The following is a 23,028-nucleotide window of genomic DNA, read 5'->3' as shown; positions in this document are numbered from 1 at the left end:
ATGTAAATGAAACTTAATACAATTGGATTTGATTTTATACATATTCCTTATTTTGGGGGGGGGATGTCCCTGGTTACCACTAGGTGGCGCATGCGTACTACCAGCGGTACTCGTGCCACAGTTAAGAGATTACGCTTGAATGCAAAAAATATATTGTCATTTCCAAGCCTGTAATTAAGTTGCTGGGATCTCCGTGATTAGTTTACTTACCGATTGAAGCCCTTAATGGTAAAACATCTAAATCTGTTTGAATGAATGAATCCTTGAACTCCCCTCGATTAAATGAAACATCCGGGTACTTGGTAACGTTACTTGTTTACGTCCGCCATGTTGGACGAAAGCTAGCTGTTTAGAAATGTATTTCATTCATTCAAAAGTTTTACATAGAACTAAAAGGCTTACTGAAAGCTCTTATAGGTGAGTCTTTACCCGGTTTGTGTATAACCAATTGAACCAGCATGATTTGAATGTTTCCGGGAATTAGTGCCCATTTCGTAGTTTACAAATCTTAAGCTCTAAAAATTGATCCTCAAATCAAAATATCAATACAGTTGAGGCACATTTGATTTAAAACTTATTTACGCATAAGTACAAATCAAGCATAGTAAATTAGAGAATTTACTGCATATAAAGGCTACAATTTAACAGTTTTGCTGTAAAAAGTTTTCCTGCAAGTTTTTCTTCATAGACATTTTAATGTGCAAATTTGTTAGAAAATCTAATTTTGCTTTCCGTCACTTTTAGCCTTCAGAATGCCCAAGTAAAGAGAAAGTTTTAACTGCTTTCCTTCCAAATTAATTTAAAATTGTATTTACCATTTTGTCTTGTCTGTTGTAGCTTGGCTATTGTAAATCATGCCAACTCTCCCCAAATTTGATATATCGGTTCTATGCTACGTTTTGAACTCCATGCATTTTCCAATTAGATGTATAAGCTGTATTGCCGATACGAGCCTTTACTTTAAAAACTCAATTAAAATGTTCAGAGAACAGCCTTTAGTTATAAGCAGTCCTAAATTTTAATTAGACCACCACTTAGTGTGAAAATGTTACAATATACAATGTTAGTTGCGGTAAAGCTTGGGCAAACCTTACTGCATGCAATACACAATTTAGCCACAAGATGGCAGCAGAACTGCAACACCACACTGAGCAGATTGTCAAGCAAATAAATATTTATTTAAAGTAAATTCTAAACAGCACTTGTCACTCCTGTTGGAAAGAAACAGAACATTAGAAATGCATGTTTTTTTAATAGCATGGCAAATTAAAAAAAAGCTTACCATCTCCGACATGGTTTACCCCTTTCCTCTGGCTATGGATTGCGGCCAGGCAGTCTGTAATATAGTTTCTTCTGCAGGGAAGCGTTTTGGGTCTTCTCATCCAACACCTGTGGGCTCTGGATGATCTCAGTGGCCTTCAGTCGCTTGATGGGATGCCCACCAAAGCGCTGAGGGATGCGAAACACATTGGTGGGTGCGTGCTGACCAGAGGAAGCCTCCCCTCTCGTGGCCTGCTGGGATTTTCGTCTGTAGCCGAGTGGGATGTAGTGCTTGTGGGAAGACTGGCCGTAGCTTGGGAACACTTTGCCCTGCTGAGAGCTTCCTGCAGAATCAGAGGTGGATGCAACACCCGTGGCTGATGTTTGCATGTTAGGAACATACTCTCGTGAGCCGTAGCCTGACACAAAGAGGCGGCTTTGATGCTTGCGTTTCTCTTGTTGCGGCTTTGCTGGAAGACTTTGAGCTGAAGTGTATTTTTTGGGCAGAGGCCTCACACGCCGTGTACCCTGCTGAGGGGCCCAACTCTTCTTGTTGGCCTGTTGGCGCTCCTGCTGCTTCAACATGCCAGCGTTCACAATAGAAACAGAGGGGTCCAGCTCTGGGGAGTTTTGGGGCGCCAGGAGAACCCTTTGTCTGGACACAGGGCGGACATGCACCACCTTGGCTGAACTGTATCCGCTTTGGGAAGACTGTGGGGCTGCTTTTTCATAGACATTCATGGCCAGTCCTTTATTGGCGTTGCTGCGTTGGGCTGAGGCTGGAACACTGAAAGCTTGTCTGAATTCATTCTGGGGATTGCTGCCACCAAGTCTTTGTGTGAGGCGTTGATGCAAGTAGCCAACATATGCGTTGTCACTTTGTCTCCGAGCTGCAACAGAATCTACAGCTAGTAAAAAGAACTTTTTTGTTTTATTAAACCATTCTGTCCTCTAAACAAAGCCAGCCTAACAATGGCTTCCAGTTCCAGGTCACTTTTAGTTACATATAACTATGACATTAAAACTTGCTTACCTTCTTGAGGGGCCCACAAACAGCGTACATGCTCTGCTTGAACTAAACAAATCAGCAAGATCCTGCACACAAGTAACAGTTACACAAATACATTTAGCTTGAACAACAACAACTTACCCCAAATGAACTCCACAAGCCATGTTGTCAAGTATGTCAATGCCACCTTGGTCAGAGCCCCCAGTAGCTACACTTGACACTACTTGCTCCACAGTAGTACACACAAGACAAATGGCTTATATGGTGCCCTGCAGCCAATTACAGCCTAGCAAAACTGATGGCCTACAGGTGTGTGCCTCAAAAGAAAACACTGATATATTTACCATGTGTAAATGCCATTTTAGTATTATTACTTTACGATTATTTCACCGTAAGAAGTTCAGAGAATGTGCTGCACCGCACAAAATTATTTTAATAACTTAACTAACCTACGAATAAATGACACTACAAGTCCCATGATGCCTTACCGAGACCATGCGACGTATCACGTGATGTTGGTTGTTCCCCGGGCTCCTGAGTTGACACAATACGCTAATGTAAGTATTTGAATCAAATTTAAAAGCCAGTTTTAATTCTAAAAAAATTCTAATTCTAATTTGTCTAGTTTAAACACATGTTATAGTGTCTACTTTTGTCGCAAATTCGCTAGCTCATATGGCTATAGCGCCTGAGGGTTGCTTTTAGGGCCAAACTCACGGAAGTAGTCGAACGTGGTGATGTAATAGGTTTTAAAAGTCGCCCTGCAACGACTTAGAGTGGTAGTGGTCGTCTTTCAGAGACTGCTAATTTGTCGTTTCTATCTGAAGTGGTGTAAGTAATACTAGAGAGGTGCTTAACACTGTGGCCCTTGAGAGTCAAAATACGTGGCAATCGCCCATTATGCTTTCAGACTATTTCTAAGACACTACAGTAGCCTAATTTGACTTAATAGGTTGGTTATTATAGTAATGTAATGACTTTAAGTAGGGAAGGAGAAAAGCGTCAGCTAGTTCCCATGCAATGACCACATGAGTGTGGTGGCTTACATCAAAGACACAATTTCCTGTTAGAGGAAATAGCAGAGGACTCCCCCCCTCTCCTTTTTAAGTCCCTCTATTCTGAATTCTTTCCATGTGACATGGAAGTGGATGGCCTGCTCCCAACTGTGTCCTGTTGTCACTTCACAGTGCACAGAAGCAGCTCTCGCAATAACATACTGCATGATTTTTCTTTTCATTTTTACAGTGATGCAAGAAAGTCCTTGTTGCAGTACAATGACAATGTCGACACATTCTGCAGAAGCTTCCACCTTTTGGCCCCACAGTCCGTTCCTCTCCTGCTCGAACCAATCAGACACTTGGAATCCCCACCGGGACAAGCTGGAGACCCTTCCTGCTGCGGCATCTGGCCCAGCGTTTGGAATAACGAAGGTAATAATAATGAGCTTCACAGTGTCATAGTGAGAGGTCAAACAACCAGGAAGTTGATTGATAGCCATTTGAAGCCACAAATGTTTTTATCTAGGTGGACAAAACAAGCACGGAGGTGAATTTTAATGCTGTTTCAGTTCCGTTCAACATGCTTGTTGCTAATCAATTTTTGGCCCAAATTGAAAAAGGTTAGATAGTAGAAGCAAAATGTCATGCATAGACCAGTATCGTAACCAGACGAAATCCAGCAGTAATAACGTATGTCCTCACATATGAATCACTTTGACTCTACCGAAGACAGATATGATCCCAGGTGCCTTTAAATGACTGCGTCTCTCGGATGCACTATTGTATTTGGCCGACTCCCTGCTCAATTCCAGCCCGAGCTATCGACGCGTGAAGCAGATGATGAAGTATTCCAGGGGTTCAGAGGGTTTTGTCCCTTCTTTAAAATGGGTCAAGGCCATTTATAATCAAGCAGAAGAAGAAGGGGAAAAAGACAGAGAGACATTAAGGGATCATTCATTCATTCATTTTCTACTGCTTATCCTCACTCGGGTCGCGGGGGTGCTGGAGCCTATCCCAGCTGTCTTCGGGCGAGAGGCGGGGTACACCCTGGACTGGTGGCCAGCCAATCACAGGGCACATATAGACAAACAACCATTCACACTCACATTCATACCTATGGACAATTTGGAGTGGCCAATTAACCTAGCATGTTTTTGGAATGTGGGAGGAAACCGCAGTACCCGGAGAAAACCCACGCATGCACGGGGAGAACATGCAAACTCCACACAGAGATGGCCGAGGGTGGATTAAGGGATCATATTATTTCATTATTTTTGACTTTCATTCATTCATTCATTCATTCCTTTTCTACCGCTTATCCTCACGAGGGTCGCGGGGGGTGCTGGAGCCTATCCCAGCTGTGTTGGGACAAGAGGCGGGGTACACCCTGGACTGGTCACCAGCCAATCACAGGGCACATATAGACAAACAACCATTCCCACTCACATTCATACCTATGGACAATTTGGAGTCGCTAATTAACCTAGCATGTTTTTTGGAATGTGGGAGGAAAACCCACGCATGCATGGGGAGAACATGCAAACTCCACACAGAGATGGCCCAGGGTGGAATTAGCCTGCGTGCTAACCACTCGGCCACCGTGCAGCCCTATTTTTGACTTATGTAATTAATAAACATATGATGTTTAACATTATGCTAATTATTTTATCGCCCCTTTACTGTCTCTTTAAATTGCGCAAGTGTACCCAATGTAAATGTTACAGATGTATAGAAAACAGCTGCATTTGTCATCGACGCTAGCGGCAGAGAGTCCATGTCACTTTTGTCGTCACGTCGCGACTGTTGTGGTCGCTTTCTTGAAGAAAAAAAAAGTCTTTTAAACATGTTGGATTCCTGGCAGATGTGGCCGTTGACTTTCAAGCCACATTCCCTAACATGGCCATTAAAGCCTTGTCCTGGTGCCAAGACGTTCCCAGAGACAAGGAGGCGCATGAAATATAAAAAGGCCTGACGCTCCAACGTGGCTGAAACCACTTGCAACAACGTGGAAAGACTAGCTTGTGGGAATACACGGGGCAAAGATGTAATCTTTTAATCAGACACGCTGCTCTAATTGGGGCCATTCTTCTGCTGTTAACGAGCTTCTGCAGAAGAAGACGAAACAGGAAGTGTTTGTTGCTCGCTGGCCATGGCTGCCCCGCTGAGCAAACACGGCGTACATTTCAACCAGGCAACGCCGCTTTTAATGAGTGAAACAGAAGTAATGACACGCCGGGGCCGCTTTGTTATTTGACACCAATAACCCAGGGCCGCCTTAATGCACCCCAACCCCCCCCCCCCCCCCCCCCAGCACCCCCATCCAGCTTGTGGCATGTTGCATAACAGCAAATTAAAACTCCCCCCCTGGGATTGGGTCCCACCGCCAATGATTAAGAATGATGACACTTAAACAAAAGCGGCTGCAGAGTGCTCAACTTTGTCATCATGAGGGAATCCTATTACTCGCCGGCTGGCATAATGGCCGCCTGTGGAAGCAGACAGAGTATCACAAGGCGTCTTTTCTCGGGGAGGTGGGTTGGGGTGGGGGGGTTTGGAAAAAAAACAAAGCTTTTTTCTCTTGCTATCTGAGCCGAAGCTTTGTGTACGGCCTCAATTGTTTTCTCCTCAGTGAGTTAATGTGGAGCTGCTGGACACTGTGGACACTGTAGCTGGCCATGGTTATGATGGTTACCTCCCCCAAGGACTTTTGCTTCTTAGTTTGCAAGATGATGCAAAAACTACTTTGTCTATGGAAAAACTAATGATGTTATTACTGCATGTTTGTTGGGTGTAGTAAAATAAGCCTTTATTTTCAACATGTGCAACTTTTTCAGTGAATCACATACAATATGATCCTTAAGATGCGTTTACATGAAAACAAGTGAAGACCCCGTAATATTCATGCCAGGCCAGTAGGAGGCGATGCTACTTTGTAAAGAAACACTTGGCTAAAGACTTAGTGGTGCAATGAATGTACAGTTTGCCATAGAATTAAGCCAACAGTCAAACCTTTCTCTTCATATGATTTGGTATTTGGTGAAAATTCGATTTTTGTATGATACTGCATGTAAGAAACTCGTCAGTTTGCCCTGTACTGTATCGTTCAGTGAAATGAAGTGCCCAAACAAAGCACTATCGGTGTTGCTGACTCACTGTCTGTGTGTTTTTTTATTGAGTGTGACTGACAAATAACCCCCCATGGGGCCAGGAAAGTTGCGAGTGCCAGCAATTTGACGCTGAAGGTGAGAAAACCTCATGAATTTGCCGGAATATACTGCACCAATGATTTGGTTTCCCATGATTTGTTTTACATTGTTTTCTGCTTGTAAAAATATCATTCTACTCTCCAAAATGTATATATTTTTTGTGAAAACAGATTTAAAGTAACCGTGATGACTGAATTTGCCAAAGTAGGAATCATGATGTAGCCCGCATCATTGGTAATCGTCAGGAAGGGCATCCGGAATTTAAAGTGCTCAAGCCGAAAATCAGTATGCGGATCAAAAAGATCCGATGTGGCGACTCCGTAATCAGGAAAAATCCGAAAGAAACAAATAAAGGAGTCCTTATTTATAAATTGAATACTTTTTGTAATCAGAGCTTAGAAAACTTGTTTACAGCCTTCTACATACACTTTACATTATTAGAGCCCTCTATATGTAAAATAACACCCCCATGTCACCTTTACACTCATAATGCTTAATATAGTAGACATAAAGAGAGTAAATAAGCCATATAATACTTAAATAAGACTCATGCTCATGTGTGTTACCATAAATGTGTTTTCCTAGGGATGTCCCTGCAGTGATCCCATATTATATCCCGCTTTAATAATGGTAAAACACATATTTACAAAGTCATAAACATGTTTTTGAAAATATTTGATATATCAATATTGAGGGGCTGCACGGCGGAGGAGTGGTTAGCGCTCACTGCTAGGAGACCTGAGTTCAATTCCACCCTCTGCCATCTCTGTGTGGAGTTGTTGTTGGATGTTCTCCCCGTGCATGCGTGGGTTTTCTCCGGGTACTCCGGTTTCCTCCCACATTCCAAAAACATGCTAGGTTAATTGGCCACTCCAAATTGTCCATAGGTATGAATGTGAGTGTGAATGGTTGTTTGTCTATATGTGCCCTGTGATTGGCTGGCGACCAGTCCAGGGTGTACCCCGCCTCTCGCCTGAAGACAGCTGGGATAGGCTACAGTACCCCCGCGATTTTCGTGAGAATAAGCGGTAGAAAATGAATGAATGAATAAATATCAAAAATCAGTCAGGAAATTTTCACGGTCGGGTGTGGAGCCAATTCACTGCGATAAATGAGGGATGACCGTTTATGTGATGGGTCATATTTATTTGAAATATCAAGATGGGCCAAAAATGGTGTTTTGAAAAAGATAGGATTTCTCACAGATGCAAACATCATGAAAATCCGTTTCATTAACCAGTGAAATAGCACCTTAACCTGGTGGAATGCATAGCAGTAGTCTAGCATCATGCATTTTTAACAACGTGACACTAAATAAGCATGGAGACCACCACCGCTTTGTGTACTTTTATTGTGTTATTGCACATGCAGTAAAATACCTCAGAGCACCTTGAAAGGAGGAGGATGCTTCTTTGGCTTTAAACAATGGGAGCAAACACCCCCGCCCCCTACCACCATCCTAAAAGTACGACAATTTGGGGCAATAAAGTCATCTGCTTGCAGCATGCAAAGGCCACAAAGACATGAGTGACTTTTTGAGATTGAGCCAGAAAAGATATGACATGACGCTTGTTCGATGAATGTGTGATGGTCGGTGCTGTCGAAGAAAAGCCTTCCCTCATCCCGCAGAATGAAGCAATGTGGCTGGTGTTCCAGAATCATCTGTATCTTATCATTTAAGGAGAGTGTGTGTGTGTGTGTGTGTGTGTGTGTCGGGGGGGTTGGGGTGTTCTCCTTAAACAGCAAAACATGGAGAGGCCGACTGAGTGGGCTGTGCTGTCTTTGAAGAAGTGGGGTTGCTTTTAGCCGTCTCAACCCGTGACTGGTTCTCATCATTTTGACAATAAAACTCAAGGCGCTGAAACAAAGCAACGTTTCATGAAAAAAAGGACGAGGACGAAGGGGGGGTGTAGGCTAGTATATTCCTGCTTAGCCTGTGCCGAATTATGTTCCTTCCTGATCCGAAAAGGAGAGAGGCAATCACGGTCACTCAGCTGGAATTCCAAGTGCTTTGCTGTAAATGAGGACCTGATTACAATGTTTTGTTGCCGGTTTACACATCTAAATCCAGATTAGAGGTGGCACACACTCAGCAGGCACAGAATGAGGTACAGCTGCACAATCTAATGATACCCAAAGCATAAAAATGCCTTTTTATGACTGGAAATTCTCCACTTAGCTACTTACCAGTAATTCAATTAATGCCGTGGTCTACAAGAGCCAAGTACCGCCCTGAGCAGCATCTCTGTGTCAAAAACATTGGCATTAACAGCTATGGCTGTAGTCAACCCCCGATGTATTCTTCTTTACACCACAAGATGGCAGTATCTGTATTTGATGTATCATGACTGTCCCTTGCCACATCATGGTTCAAACATCACTTTCTCACTCTATCATTCATTCATTTTCTACCGCTTCTAGGGTCGCGGGGGTGCTGGAGCCTATCCCAGCTGTCTTTGGGCGAGAGGCGGGGTACACCCTGGACTGGTCGCCAGCCAATCACAGGGCTGTTTGTATACACAAACAACCGTTCACACTCACATTCATACCTATGGACAATTTGTCGCCAATTAACCTAGCATGTTTTTGGAATGTGGGAGGAAAACCCACGCATGCACGTGGAGAACATGCAAACTCTACACAGAGATGGCCGAGCTGTGAGGTCTGTGCGCTAACCACTTTACCGCCGTGCCACCCCTCGCTCTATCATGCTTTTTAAAATTTATTATGCTTTTTAATAAATTATTTCTATTTTGTGGTTGACTATAGCCTATTAATAGTCAGAAAATATTACAGACAAGTCATATGTAGTATTCTGGTCTGTTACATTGATGAGGCATTACATTACATTATATTACATTACCTTAACACTGCATGGAGTCTGCTGTGGGATGTCTGAAAACAAGTTCTCATTCTGTGGGGAAGTGGTACGTTTTTACTTTACGTCTTTATTCCCAGAGGCCAGTTAACACATCGACTCTTTGCCCTCTGGCTGTAGCTACAGCATTTGCTGAATGTTATACAATTATTTATAAAAATATTTAATATCACTTTTCCACATTGATAATCTATAAAACGGACCAAACAGCATTGATGATGTCATGTTTTTCTGAATCGGTGTCTCTGGTGGTGGTAGCCAAGTAGTGTACTCCGTGTTATTTTATTGTTTATGAAAGCATAAATTGTTGCTACAGCTCCTAAATTGGATGTGATTAGATTGTGCAGGTGTACCTCAGGGATGTAGCTGACGCTCGTATTCCATGTATGACTTGAGGCACTTGTTGTTGGTCTTGTGTGGAAGACAGGAAACGGTGAACTCCCCTCATAAAGTCATACATTAAGCATATTAGTTATGTAACAGTGGAAGTGGAGCAGTGGCGTCTTTCGACAAGCAAGGCAACGATGCTGTATTATTCATATTATTATTATTACTATTAACGGATTGTAATTGTATGTACTGTATGTATTTACAGACAAATATACATTTTTTACACATTTCCACTGCCTTGCTTAAATGTTCAGGTCTTACATGTCGGCGCTGGAGGACACTTGGGACAACCTGGGGTCCGAATCGATCTCGAAGCGGTAATGATAACCTTCCCACACCTCCCTGCAGGCATCACGCATGTCATAGATGCGTTTCTTGATGCCCTTGCGGTTCAGGTAGAGCACAAAGAGGAAAATGAGGCCCACAAAGCCCAGCACGATCCCCAGGAAGACATAGGAGGTCTGCAGGGCTAGGTCTGCCCCTGCTCCCCTTTGGCGGCACCCCAGAGTCCCGGACACGGCCACGGAGAGCATGGAGGTGTTCCTCATGGCGACAGGGAAGGCGCACACCAGCTCGCTGGCGTCTCTAATGCGTCCTTGCGAGTGGTTGAGCCACTGGACAAAAGGTTCTATCCCGCATGTACACGTGAAGGGGTTCTCCCCGAGTAGGAGCTCTGCCTGGGGAAGCGAGTCCAGTTCCCGCAAGCCCTCCTCGGGCACGTTCTTGAGCGAGTTGAGGGTCAAGTCGAGCTCCTGCAGCTCTTCCAGACCGGCCAGCGTGGAGTTGTGGATGGCCACCAGGGAGTTGTTGAAGAGCAGCAGGCGCCGCAGGCCGTTCAAGTAGGAGAAGATGCGCGAGGGCAGGTAGATGAGGCTGTTGTGGGACAGGTCCAAGCCGCGCAAACTGCCCAGCGAGCTCCAGCGCAGCGCCGTGGCCAGGTCGATCACCGAGGAGTGGTTGTAGAGGGCTCGGCTCAGGTTGAGCTCACGTAAAGATTTGTTGACCACGGTGAAGGCTTCTGGGTGGATGACCGCCAGCTGGTTGTTGCTCAGATCCAGAGAGCGGAGACTTGGGAGACCGGCGAAGCTGTGCGACTCCACCTCGGAGATCCTGGAGTGAAGGTAGACCTTGTTGATATTGTCGGTAAATGTGCATTCTGGATCAGATCCAGATTAAACGTTAGTGTTGCAAATAAATGTGCCATTTGGAATAGATCTGCAATTTAAATGGCTGCCAAATCAAATTGTGAATTGTCCATAAAAATGTCATTTAAATCGCAACTACATCTTCAACGTTTACATTGCTGTCTGAAACACAATCCGGATTGGAGCTTTATAAAGGTTTACACTCCAACTTAATATGCAGCTTGGATTGAAGCCTTTACACAGCAAATTCTCATATTTTCTCCTGATAATTAATCAAATATGTAGTTCAAACCGAACAGTGCAGTAAATTGCAATCATACATAAAGTGTGCCGTCCAGGATAGAGTTGCTCCAATGCAATGCAGGCATGGGGGTCTTTTTTCCTTAAGTGGGCAAGACAAAGCCTGTTTAAAACTGCATGCAAACAAACCATATATAAATTACCTGTTGTTACAAAGAGAAAGGTTGGTCACATTATCCAGGCCTTTAAAAGACTCCGGGCCAATGCGCATGATCTGGTTCCCTGTTATGAAGAGGTTCCGAGTATATCCGGGGATCCCGACCGGAACGTTCCTCAGGTCTTTGGCCACACACTTCACCGTGTGCGCCGCCTCGGAACACTCGCAGCCCGGAGGACAGGAGGCGGAGGACGCCACCGGTGCTGCGTAAACGGAGCCCAGGAGCGCGTAGAAAAGGAGACTGTGACTAAAGTCCCGCATGTTTGGTTACAGGATGAAGGAGAAGAAGAAGAGGAAAGATGAAGTGAAGAAGGATCAGCTCCTGATGCTAAACATCTCCACCGGCTGCCGTCCCGAGTGGCCGTGCGCCTCAGCCGCGCGTCCTCGCACAAAGTGTGGAGCCTCCGAGCACTTCCATGTGAACCACCACCAGTCACGAGTGGGGGGGTCGCTTAGATCACAGAGGAGGTGTGTGTGTGTTGTGGGAGGAGGGGTGAGCTTTTGGATCCTTTACAAAAAGAAGAGGGCGTCGCTTCTTTGCTAACAATGAAGTTTAAAAAGACCATCGACTCCATCTCAGATATTAGGGGCGGGGCTTAAAGTTATGGACAGCCCATTGCATGTAATCAATGGGGGTCATTTCAAATGTGATACGGGTTTTAATCCACTCTTTACCATTGGAAAAACACAATAAATGACCTAAACTGACATTTAACTGATTATGTTATAATTGGACTTACCGTTTCAAATTTGAATTGCTTAATCAGAGAAAGCAGGCTGATGAAAGCGTTCAAATGTTTTGACTTGCCAATAAATGGCAAGTCCGGATACAATCCAGATGAAATCTGGATCTGATCTGCAATTTTTAATAAGTGAGAAATCTAAAATTTAAATTGCTGCCAAATGTGTAACCTGGATCAGATCTGGATTACAATTGTAAAGCGTGGCCAAATGAGGAGTCTAGATAAGATCCAATGCGCAATGGAAATTAAGATACACAATTTAAATAGCTTCCAAATGTTATCCGGATTTACTTTTAATTTTTAAAAAGACCAACATATGTACAATCTGTGAACTGAGACTTTCCTTTTTAAATTGCTGTCTAAAATGCAATTGGGATCAGACCCTTATTACTTGATTAAATAATGAACAAGATTAGGGGTGACACAAGACGATTGCTTTTTAAGTATGAAAATATATATATATCAATATATTGCAATCTACTAATAATTTCTAATAATGTTTTGCCTCCATCCACAGAGACAAAGATATTATATGACTGACATAAGAGGCTCACTCCATTCATGCCGTTGTTCTATGGAACAAATGTGCCAAGGTGCTGAAAGCCATGCACAGAGTTTGGAGGTGAGAGACGCATGCACATGGCAATATACTGTATTTTTTCATTTATTGTGTAATCAATTAATTATGGCCCCAGGTCTAGTGGCCACGACAGTTTTATTCTCGTGACACGGCTACAAAAAACATAAAATCTGATCATGTATCAAATGGAACAGAAATAAGGAATTTAGGACCAGATTGTTTTCATGAGGTTACGCTTGAGTGGCCGTGATGACCACATCCTGTCACATCAGCCTTTTTCATCCTGCTAATTCCCTTTGACGCTGCCAGGGTTTTGATGTGGATTTAAAATGCATTGCGGGACTTTTGCTTCGCACTCATTGGATCTTTGCCACCTACCCAGGTGGTCAGCAGCACTGTAGGGTGGGGGGGGGGGTTGGGCCAGACTTGCAAGGGGCCTCCTTTCATGTGCAGAATAATGGCCCCATGAGTGAGACTTTGGAGGGGGAGGCTTTAAGTATCAAAGCAGTGAGGGGGTTTCTTTTCCTTAATGTGTATTCGGACTATTTATAATAAATGTTACACGCTATCTACACGATCTAAATCTGAAAATAAAAACAAAACCCCATGCTCTAGAACAATAGACATTTTTATTGGTATATATGTTCATAAATACATTCTTGTTGACAAGAGTACCTCTGCATGGAACTATGGTGTGCAGCACGTGACATGTTCTCGGGATTAGAGAAAGTTCGGAACTCTCCAGACTAGACCTAAGTATATATTGATAGTGGCACTCATAATAGCATCCCCACTGTCTTTTGTCAGCGGACCACAGGTCTCCACATTCCACAACCTGGCTCCTGGTTACAAGGCACAGCAGCGGGCAGCCTTAAAATGATTTCCACCAGTACCGCTACATAATTAAAAAGACTGACGCACAGTTAGAGGTGATGCTGTATTTTACATGTGTGTTAGGAGTAACAGAAGCGAAATGAAAAGAAGTTTGGAAAGTGTGTTTCTGGTTGTTAAAACGTGGCTACAGTTTATAAAAGAGAATTACTGTGTTGTAACTGCTGCAAAGACTATAAAGGATTGAGGTTTGAATAAATGGGCATCCACACAGAACCCCTGGTGAAAATAGTATAAAAGGCTCACAAAACAGCTCCTGCTTTATGAATCGAGGCAGAGCTGGAGTTCACTTAATGCCCTGTCTATTTACCGGACACTTCATTACGTATTGCACACTCTGGTTATGCAGTGTAAGCGAGTCAGGCGCCAGAAGAATAACGTGATCAAATTTGGGTGAAACTCCCGAGTTTTTCCACCTTTAGAGCAAGCCACGCTCTTAGCCCGGGCGCTGGATTATTATTATTATTGCAGCATCGCATCACAGCACTGCCAAACGGCGCTGACATTGCAAACTGACTTTGAAGTCGCTGCTGCAGAGGTGGAAAACAGCAGGAGTGACACTAGTCAGGCATGGTGGAGGTGGGGGTTATTCAGCAGGGGTTGACGAGCGTGAAAACCTGAGCCATCCTGGCTACCTGCTGTTTCCGAAGAGGGACGGGGGGCTTAAAGCCTTTTCTATTTGATTGTTAACAATGAGGGGATTTGCAATGTGTGTGTGTGACAGCCATGGCAACTGATGTGGAGTGCAGGCAGCCTTCGTGTGGAATTTAGCTTGTGAGTGCTGTCATTGCAAAAAAAAAAAAAAGGACTTACAATCGTCAGTTTGCATTTCCTCAAATACTGGCGGCCTCCGTTCAAATAGATGCCAGGTGTGTTGTCCTCTTGAATAAATAAACGCCACACTTCAAATGGTATCAATAACAAAACCATAACTGATTACTTGTGGTAGATGTCACAACTGCAACAGCAGACGTGGCATCTGTAAAGCTGATGTTAGTACAAACAAAGGCCTTACCCTCAATAAGACACCAGAAGTTGAGTAATTAGTGTAAATGCCTCTGCCCTCCCACTATAGGAGGAAGCACATTACATCAAAGGTAGCTTCTCATTGCTCGCCCATACATTTGGCACGTAAATTTTTTTTCTTCGATAAATAATTGTGTCGCTTTTCACAGGCTCGTCTGCTTCCATGAAGACACAATCATAGCACTGACCTGCAGTTAAAAAGGCAAGAAGACATTCACCCTGAGGCCACGTGTCAGGCACGATGATGAAGTGAAGCACTGTGACGGATACGGTAAGAAAATGCACAGCAAGAAAACGGCATCGCGTGTAGCCCTGCAGAGGCACAAAGATCTCGAAATGGATAAAGTCATGTTTGATTTAGCTGCAGGAAATGAGCAAACAGGAAGTACTAAATGATTAGTGGATACTTGCTGAATGAAGGCATAGGTGTGTTTACCCAAGAGATGCTCAATCAAGGCATACTTTTGTTTTGTTTTTTTGTGGTGCTGGCAGTGGTGGTGGTGTGTTAAGTCAGGGGAGGGCAACGTATGGCACATTTTGCCATTTTTTATACCGCTTATACTCAGGGTCGTTGGGGTATGCTGGAGCCTATTCCAGCGGCATTGGGGCGAGATGCGGAGTCATTTTGCCATTTTTTTCCTTCAAATTAATGCCTTATTTTTTAGTTTTGTATGTCATTCATTCATTCATTTTCTACCGCTTTTCCTCACGAGGGTCGCGGGGGTGCTGGAGCCTATCCCAGCTGGGATAGGGACACCCTGGACTGGTCGCCAGCCAATCACAGGGCACATATAGACAACAACCATTCACACTCACATTCATACCTATGGACAATTTGGAGTCGCCAATTAACCTAGCATGTTTTTGGAATGTGGGAGGAAACCGGAGTACCCGGAGAAAACCCACGCATGCACGGGGAGAACATGCAAACTCCACACAGAGAACCCTGGTCTCCTAGCTGTGAGGTCTGCGCGCTAACCACTCGACCACCGTGCCTCCCTTTTGTATGTCATGTATTAGAAATTAGAAGACAGGTATTTCAAAATTAAAATGAACTACTTTGGTCTCTTCTAGCCACACACTGAAGTACTTTTGGCTTCTTAAAAAAAAAATAATATATGTAATGTATATATTATACTTTATGCTATGGTTTGGCCCATTTGTCATTAAAAAGAAAAAAAGAGAGCCCAAAAGTTGGCCCACCCCTGCTCTAAAGAAAAGCGCTAGATATAAATCCCTTGTGGAGCCATGCTAGTTGACAAACGTGTTGAACGTTGTGGCTTTCCCAATTGTCTCTTACAGGTTGAAAAGTCTTGGCGCCAAGGCATCGCACCAGCATTGTTTAGCACGTCTAAGGGAGTGTCCAGGTCACCGGAGGTTGACAGCGAGGACCACCGTCACAATGATGCCCAGCAGTATGAAGAAGGGCAGCCATGTTTTCATGAAGGCTGCGCAGCTGCACCAGGTAAAAAAAAAAGCATGTTACCCCATGTTGCACATTTTCCCCATTGAGTAGCTTTATAAGATAACCCAACAGTTCTGCGTATGATGCAGCGCAGTTGCATTAGTAGCGCCCCCTGATGGCCCCTCACCTGACATGTTTCCCGTGGATAAGGACGAGGAGGCAAAGCTTGACCATGTTCCATGAGGTGCTGTTGTCATACCGCATCAGATTTAGAGCCATAGCGACGTGCGAGTGGCAGTTGTCGCAGCACAGGTTGTGCTGGAAACACAACACACAAAACAATATCAACTGTGTTTTTCTCTTCGAAATAACAAAAAGAGCTTACCATCCTGTGCTTGTACTCCTCGGAAGCATCATGCACAGCAATATCCCAGGCATTGGAGCCACTTGCATAGACTTTGCTGATGTCAAGCATCCAGTACCTTCAATGACAATAGACAATAAGCAATAAACAACACATTTAAGCCATTCTTATCAGAATCAGAGTATCGCATATACTCACTTTGTGGGTTTCCCGAAAGCCATGTTGTCCTCCTTCAGAACAACAACAAAAAAGCAATAAGGTTATTCACTATGGCGTACAGCTGCAATAATCATTGTAAATAGGTGTCATGGCATTACTTACTGATACAAAATAGGGTCCAGCAAAGTCTCGGATAATTCCAGTGGAGGTGCATATGCCCATGTGTCCAATAATTGGAAATAACCATCTAGCAAAACACATTTCAGCATATATTTGACTTTGTTGGTATAAAATAACAACTACCATAACAAAGTTATAAATGTGAATACGATCACTACTTTACCTCCTTAAGAGAACATTTTCACACACAAAAATCTGCAGTAACTCTTTTACACAAAATAATTCAGACCAAACTTGTCTGTAGTGCTTTTACTCATAATTCAAGTTATTGAGTGTTTGGTTAGTACACCCTGTCAGTTACCATCCACATATACGTATTTCAATACATTTTATTCGTTTGTGTCACTTCTCTACACGCATACTATACATTATGACATTAACATATTAGGATGAACATACGTTAGCCAACAACAGGGTTGTGCTGTACGTCTGAACGCTAGCTAGCTATGCTAATGTCAGGCTGTCACTTCCTTACTCCCACATCCGGGTGTTTCGAATCAGTGGTGGGTAACTCACGACAACACGGGTATGGGCGTCCAAACGATACAGTGAGGGTAGCGACTGGCCTCGGGGTTGATTTTCTCCGACGCTAGGTGATAGTTCTTCATGATTTCGCTCCCGTCAACATCCGCCATCGCCAGCTACGACAAATTCAACTTCATCCGTCTCACGGCTCAGTCAAGTTAGACGAACAACAACCAAGCATAGACTCTTCCATTCGTGGATGCGAACGTCAAAATAAAACAAATATGTCGTGTTTGCGCTGCCTGTAAACGTGACAGAGATAGTAAAATTTATTACACTTTGCTGTATGGGTTACCTATGTTATGAGGCTAAAGCCGGCTGGTTATAGTTTGTTATTTAGGACTCGTATAATTTTGCCAGTTGAGATGATGTTTTATTTTGAAAGATGTAGTCGGAAGTGTGAATCCAATTAAATGCAGCATAATTTGTATTGTTTTTGTAGCCGCAATAAAGCAGCTTCCGGTGTTTCGGAGTCCAAACAATACTCTTTATTGTTTCTATTAAATGAGCCAATTAATTTGTACAATCACCATTTTATTTGGGAATGTTCTCGGTATACGCACATGTTTGTCAGTAGAAAGTTAGGTTGTGTGGATGTCAAAAGCACCTGCGTTTTGTTTGGTTGGTTTGACTAGAGTCACGTGACACTGATTTATTATGGGGTTCTCTCTCTCATGGCTGGGAAACCTTATTATTTTCAAGCGCAATGTATCATCTTTGACTGTAATTATAACTGTTATTTTAACTTATTTTAACCGATTGATGTCATCTACATTTTCTCCCCCAAATACTTAAACAGCACAAAAGGAGCAGCTCAATACAGTGTGGCCAGAAAGTTGCAACTGAAGCGTTATCTTATGTTACAACTGGAAACAAAGGCGTGCCCATGGGACCCCACTGGGGCCTCACGTACTCCATCCCGGCTCCCATTAGATGTGACAGGTGATATATTGTACGAAAAGCAAAAACAAACTGCTCAGCAGAAAGAGGCGGACATTAATAAGTGAAGTCACACTGGGCTCCACATAGGAGAGCTCGGGGGAATTCTCCAGCAAAATGCCACCTCAATATCTGACTGAGTCATTCAACCCAATTAGGCCAGAAGATGTGCTGGTAGGGTGAACATGCTATATGCTTTTCCCAGTCAAAGGTTTGCAAAGGGAAATGTCAGGTGTCTCCTTGTTTAAAATGAAACACATCTGGGAATATAGACTTAGAACAAAGAAGTAAAGAAAACAGAAGTTGCACTGTTGTTGGGGAAAATGATTTTACACTGATTCAAGTGTAAATTGTTGAAATTGGGATAGTGATTTTATTTTTGCAACACTTACTCTTTAAGACCTTGAGGACAGCAAAGAGGTCTGACCCTTATTAACCTTCATTTTCATATCTGCCTCAGGAAATGTAAAACTATACACAAAACAGCCACCTTTACATATCTTTTTTTCATATTTAATTTACACGTCACTTAATGACATTCATTTTGTGTTTGCAGCACCATACGTATGTTTACAGCCACCAATCTTCACTGAAAGTCGTTCAACAAGTTAAAGTTACAGGCATCGATACCTAACTGACATGGCCGGAAAAGCCCGTCTCTTGCTAACTACCGTGCTGTCACTTTGAAATAATGGAGTAAAAACCAGCACCTACACTGTAAAGTATGCCTAAATACCACTCTGACGTTTAATTGTGTGTCTGTCACGTGTGTTGTTGTTCTCATCTTTTGTGGTGAGAATTTATTGTCACACCCTTTTTTTAAATTTATTTTCAATTTTATGTACCACTTAAACGTTTCAAGTGGTTTGGAAAAGAGCGTTGCTATTAAATAGATATACTAAATATGAAAATGTCAAATAACAAATCTGGCAAATACAAAAAGTACAGCAAAGTGAAGGCGATAGCATGCAACCCATTCCATTCACTGGATGTAACTACACCTGTAATTTCAATTTAAAAGGTGATGGTTTAAAACCCATGAGACATAGAATGCCAGTATCGTCGATTTTGCAGACTGTGTTTGTAATAGTGCAATATTGCAGACACTATGAAATTGAATAATGCGATTTTGTCAATGTGAACAATTCCCCCCCACACGAAAATTCAGACGTGTGCTTTTATTTCCTCGGACATTTCGCTTCACTTCCGGTTTATTTCCGTTCAGGAACTTGATGTTCCAAAGGACTCATCTGTTGCATAGTTCTCATCTGGGCGAGGACGAGCAAGCAGGAGGTTGTTTTCTACTACCGTGAGAGCAAGAAACGCGGCCAACACGGTGAGAAAAATGTACTCATCGATGAAACATCGTCTTATGGACACTTCCGACAGTGTCAAAGTACTTTTCTGATTTTTTCTCAGTCGACTGAATCGGCGCGACTCACATTTGATGATAATGGTTCAAAAAGGCTTCTCACCGGGAAAACTTGTAACTACTTTTCCTTACACGACAATGTGATTAGTTATCTAGCTAGATTTGAAACTTTTAAAAAAGTAACATAAAGTATATGGCCTACAACGTCAGTCCTTCAATTCATCTTCCGTCTCACGTGTAGGGGGTGGAGTCGGTGTGACGTCACATTAGGTATGCTCGTTCCTAGTGAATCGAACTTTTAACTAATAACGTATTATTAAATGATTGATTCCTCACATATTTGAACAATTATTGAGCAAATTAATCCAATGCAATAAATGTATTTGTAACAATTCTAAGATTGTATGGATACATACATATGTACATGTGTATTTTACAGTGCACACATCCAAAATAATAAACAGTTGAAGTTAATATCTTGGTGATGGTGTCAACCACATATTTTTCAGTCCCGTCGGCAACAAACTTCCCAAATCCGCTTCCTGACACCATGACGACCATTGTGATGGACCGAATCTGCCGCCTCTTCATTAGCTTGCAGCAGATCAAGGAGGTACCTCGCATGCTGACCGAGGCGGCGCCGTCCATCCCCGGCACGGTGCGGGACACCGATGTCCCTCCATTCTTCCGGGAGCGCTTCATCTGCACAGGCTATCGTCCTCTCCATCAGCGGTGGCGCTACTACTTCCTATCCATTTTCCAGCGTCACAACGAGACGGTCAACATCTGGACTCACCTGCTGGCCCTCTTGGTTCTTTTGGTGAAGCTGTGCCAAGTGGCCGAGACGGTGGACTTTGCGGGGGACCGTCAGTCGTGGCCGCTGTTGGTCCTCATCGTGTCAGCCATCAACTACACGGCTTGGAGCGTGATGGCTCACCTGCTTGGCGGTAAGTCGGAGCTGTGTCACTACGCCTTCTTCTTCTTGGACTATGTAGGGGTGGCACAGTACCAGTATGGAAGTGTTGTGGTGCACTACTACTACACCATAGAGGAAGACTTCTACTCACGAGTGCATGCCGTCTTCATCCCTGTGGCGGTGCTCCTCAGTTGGTGCTCATGCCTGGGCTGCTGCTACGGTAAATATTGCAGCCACTTCCTACCTCTTTGGGTGCGTAAAGTTGGCCAGGTGACGCCCTCCTCCCTCGCCTACATGTGGGACATCAGCCCTGTCATGCACAGACTCCTCTTCAATCCCGGAGGTCTAGGCGACCCTGCCGCCATTTACCATCTGGGCCACATCGGCTTCTTCATCAGCTGCGCCTTTTTCTTCGCCTACCCCGTGCTGGAGCGCTGCTTGCCCGGCCGCTGTGACATCTTAGGGCAAAGCCATCAGCTCTTCCACGTACTGCTGTCCTGCTGCACCATGTGTCAGATTCATGCCTCCCACCTGGACTATGTGGGCCGCAGGGAGCTGTACGAGCGGCTACACGAGAACGGCGCCGCCGCGCTTCTGGTGGGACTCTACGTGCTCACGGTGCTCGTGTGCCTGCTCATCGCTGCTTTCATGCTGAGGAAAGCCAAAAACATGCTTGACCGCCAGGCCAAGTTGAAATGAAAGCTGAATTGCATTGCAGGTGTTTAGGGAAAATCTCTTCATTTGCACTTAAATGTAATTCTTATTAAGAATAGCACTGTTGTTTTTTAATGGTATTACTTGTACAATCATTAGGTACACCTGCACAATCTACTGAGAGCCACCATTGAGAATGTGTGCCTTTGCAAAGTAACATTGACAAAATAACACAGAAATAATGTAAAACTTCTCAACCTCTCGATGCTGCCATGTATTTGTGTTTTATAGGTGTTGCAGAAATAACCATAGTTGTCATTTTTTGTTTCATGGTTATCATCAGCCTTAGCCTAGTCGAATCCCGTAAATGCCATCTGACACGGTGACGGCTTGAAGTGCAAGTTATGTCGGACATTTGAAAAAATGTGGTTGTATTACAAAGCAATGCATCAGGTGCAGCTTTGTCAAGGCAAACCTACTGATGCAGCTCTATACTGGATATCATTAGATGTACTTAATTATGTGGCTACTGTGTTGTCGACTTGTAGTACTTACAGTATATTTTGAAATAATATATGTTATTTAAAATTAGTTGGACCAGAATTGTCAGATTGTAGATGACAGTAACATCAAGACTACTTAGAATGGGACGTAATGTTGTTTACTTATTACTTCAGCCATGGCACCATAGTGTGTTGTTGGTGTCAAAAAGTGGGACTCTGTATTTTGTACTACAGGTACTTTTAGGTAGTTTTTAATGCATATTTTGGATATTAATGCTCTGGAAGGGATTGCCCGTGTTTTAGTTCTGTAGTGTTTTGATGTGCCTTTTAAATGGGGAAGCTTATATGCCCAAAAAATGACTTCTGTTATACAATTGCAGACGCAAGAGCTTGCGAAGTAACTTTTTAATGTGTTATTCTGTGCCACAGTCGGGTGTAACGTTAAACAACAGTACAGCTCCAGGCTCTTGCAAAAGCACTTATATGTATATTTTACCAAATGTGATTCAAATGCCTCCTCTGTTGTGTAACCGCTAAACCTGCCTTGCAGTCTCACATGTTGACTTTTATTACAGCTTTTGTTCTTTGTGCCAGAATCAGTAAAATAACTATCATAATTTTACACCCCTTTTAAGGGTAATTCTCATGACATGGAGTGATGGGGCTGTGCAATAATAGGTTTAAAATGCATGGTTTACTAGAATTGTTGCAATATATGCAGTGCGGAGAGCACACACGGGAAAGCTGCCTCTTGGTGGAGGTCTCACACTGCTTGTTTGGTTTCCATAGCAGCCTTCTAAGCCAATGTTCCAGCCTGCAGGACCCTAATCTGCTATTTGCATATGGATACACTGTCATGTTTTAGTGATTAGCACTAATGTGTGAATGTCTGCTTTTTTTTACAGCGTCCCCATGAGCTAGGGCACTTAATTGGGAGGAAAACAATATATGTGTGTTTGTTTTTGTTTACAAGAGTACTTCTGTCAAGGGTGTTCCAAGAAATTCGGCATTTATGTATGTGAGGGTAAGGGTGGTGCTTGTTGTATATTTTAATACTTGTCGCATTCCGTCGTTTTATGACAAAGATGCCTGAAAGAAAATGTTTGAATTATGAAGGCATTGCTATGTGATTCTGTGTTGTGGATTATGCCACTTTGGGCCACCCACTGTGCCTCTTTGCTGCCTCCTAGTGGCGGTGCTATTCGTACATCTTACCTAAATAAAAGCTGGGGAGACATTCTTTCTCGTGTTCATTCTGGGCCTTCATTGTTGAGACACTGTTTGGATCCACGCAGTACAGCACCAATGATGTTGGACTCTCTCCAGCATCTTGCCATTCTTGGCAATAAACACCCAATTAAATGTCATCACATTTCGTCAGACTTAATGGAGCTGAACACTTGGCATTGACGCCTCACTGCCCGGCTG

The 23,028-nt window shown here is 43.4% G+C and overlaps 4 protein-coding genes and 1 long non-coding RNA gene across 5 annotated transcripts; 2 read left to right on the top strand and 3 right to left on the bottom strand.

Annotated features, from left to right (window-relative positions):
- Positions 1-1,287: 1,287 nt before the first annotated feature.
- Positions 1,288-2,575, bottom strand: LOC131102007 (uncharacterized). The gene is made up of 3 exons (XM_058047462.2): positions 2,411-2,575; positions 2,294-2,355; positions 1,288-2,150 (listed from the first exon to the last, which is right to left on the bottom strand). Exons 1-3 carry the CDS (start codon positions 2,431-2,433, stop codon positions 1,315-1,317), a joined length of 921 nt encoding a protein of 306 aa, XP_057903445.2. The 5' UTR covers positions 2,434-2,575; the 3' UTR covers positions 1,288-1,314.
- A 146-nt stretch (positions 2,576-2,721) lies between these two features.
- Positions 2,722-11,774, top strand: LOC131102009 (uncharacterized). The gene is made up of 3 exons (XR_013627608.1): positions 2,722-2,826; positions 3,515-3,699; positions 11,617-11,774. It is a non-coding gene; the product is annotated as an uncharacterized LOC131102009 (long non-coding RNA).
- tpbg1b (trophoblast glycoprotein 1b) lies at positions 7,705-11,758 on the bottom strand. The gene is made up of 2 exons (XM_058047461.2): positions 11,330-11,758; positions 7,705-10,851 (listed from the first exon to the last, which is right to left on the bottom strand). Exons 1-2 carry the CDS (start codon positions 11,602-11,604, stop codon positions 9,999-10,001), a joined length of 1,128 nt encoding a protein of 375 aa, XP_057903444.2. The 5' UTR covers positions 11,605-11,758; the 3' UTR covers positions 7,705-9,998.
- Positions 11,775-13,276: 1,502 nt separating the features above from the next.
- On the bottom strand, positions 13,277-17,396 carry tmem222b (transmembrane protein 222b). Its single transcript, XM_058047463.2, has 6 exons — positions 17,208-17,396; positions 16,674-16,758; positions 16,551-16,582; positions 16,374-16,470; positions 16,176-16,306; positions 13,277-16,039 (listed from the first exon to the last, which is right to left on the bottom strand). The coding sequence occupies exons 1-6, from the start codon at positions 17,324-17,326 to the stop codon at positions 15,952-15,954; spliced, it is 552 nt and encodes a 183-aa protein (XP_057903446.2). The 5' UTR covers positions 17,327-17,396; the 3' UTR covers positions 13,277-15,951.
- Positions 17,397-19,340: 1,944 nt separating this feature from the next.
- paqr7a (progestin and adipoQ receptor family member VII, a) lies at positions 19,341-22,839 on the top strand. The gene is made up of 2 exons (XM_058047009.2): positions 19,341-19,491; positions 20,037-22,839. The coding sequence occupies exon 2, from the start codon at positions 20,078-20,080 to the stop codon at positions 21,140-21,142; it is 1,065 nt and encodes a 354-aa protein (XP_057902992.2). The 5' UTR covers positions 19,341-19,491; positions 20,037-20,077; the 3' UTR covers positions 21,143-22,839.
- Positions 22,840-23,028: the final 189 nt, after the last annotated feature.

This window comes from Doryrhamphus excisus, linkage group LG7, assembly GCF_037039965.1.
Source record: "Doryrhamphus excisus strain RoL-2023G ecotype Guam linkage group LG7, RoL_Dexc_Guam_v1.1, whole genome shotgun sequence".
NCBI classification, from domain to species: domain Eukaryota; kingdom Metazoa; phylum Chordata; class Actinopteri; order Syngnathiformes; family Syngnathidae; genus Doryrhamphus; species Doryrhamphus excisus.
The sequence above is the reverse complement of the archived record's forward strand: the minus strand, read 5'-3'. Positions and strand labels throughout refer to the sequence as shown.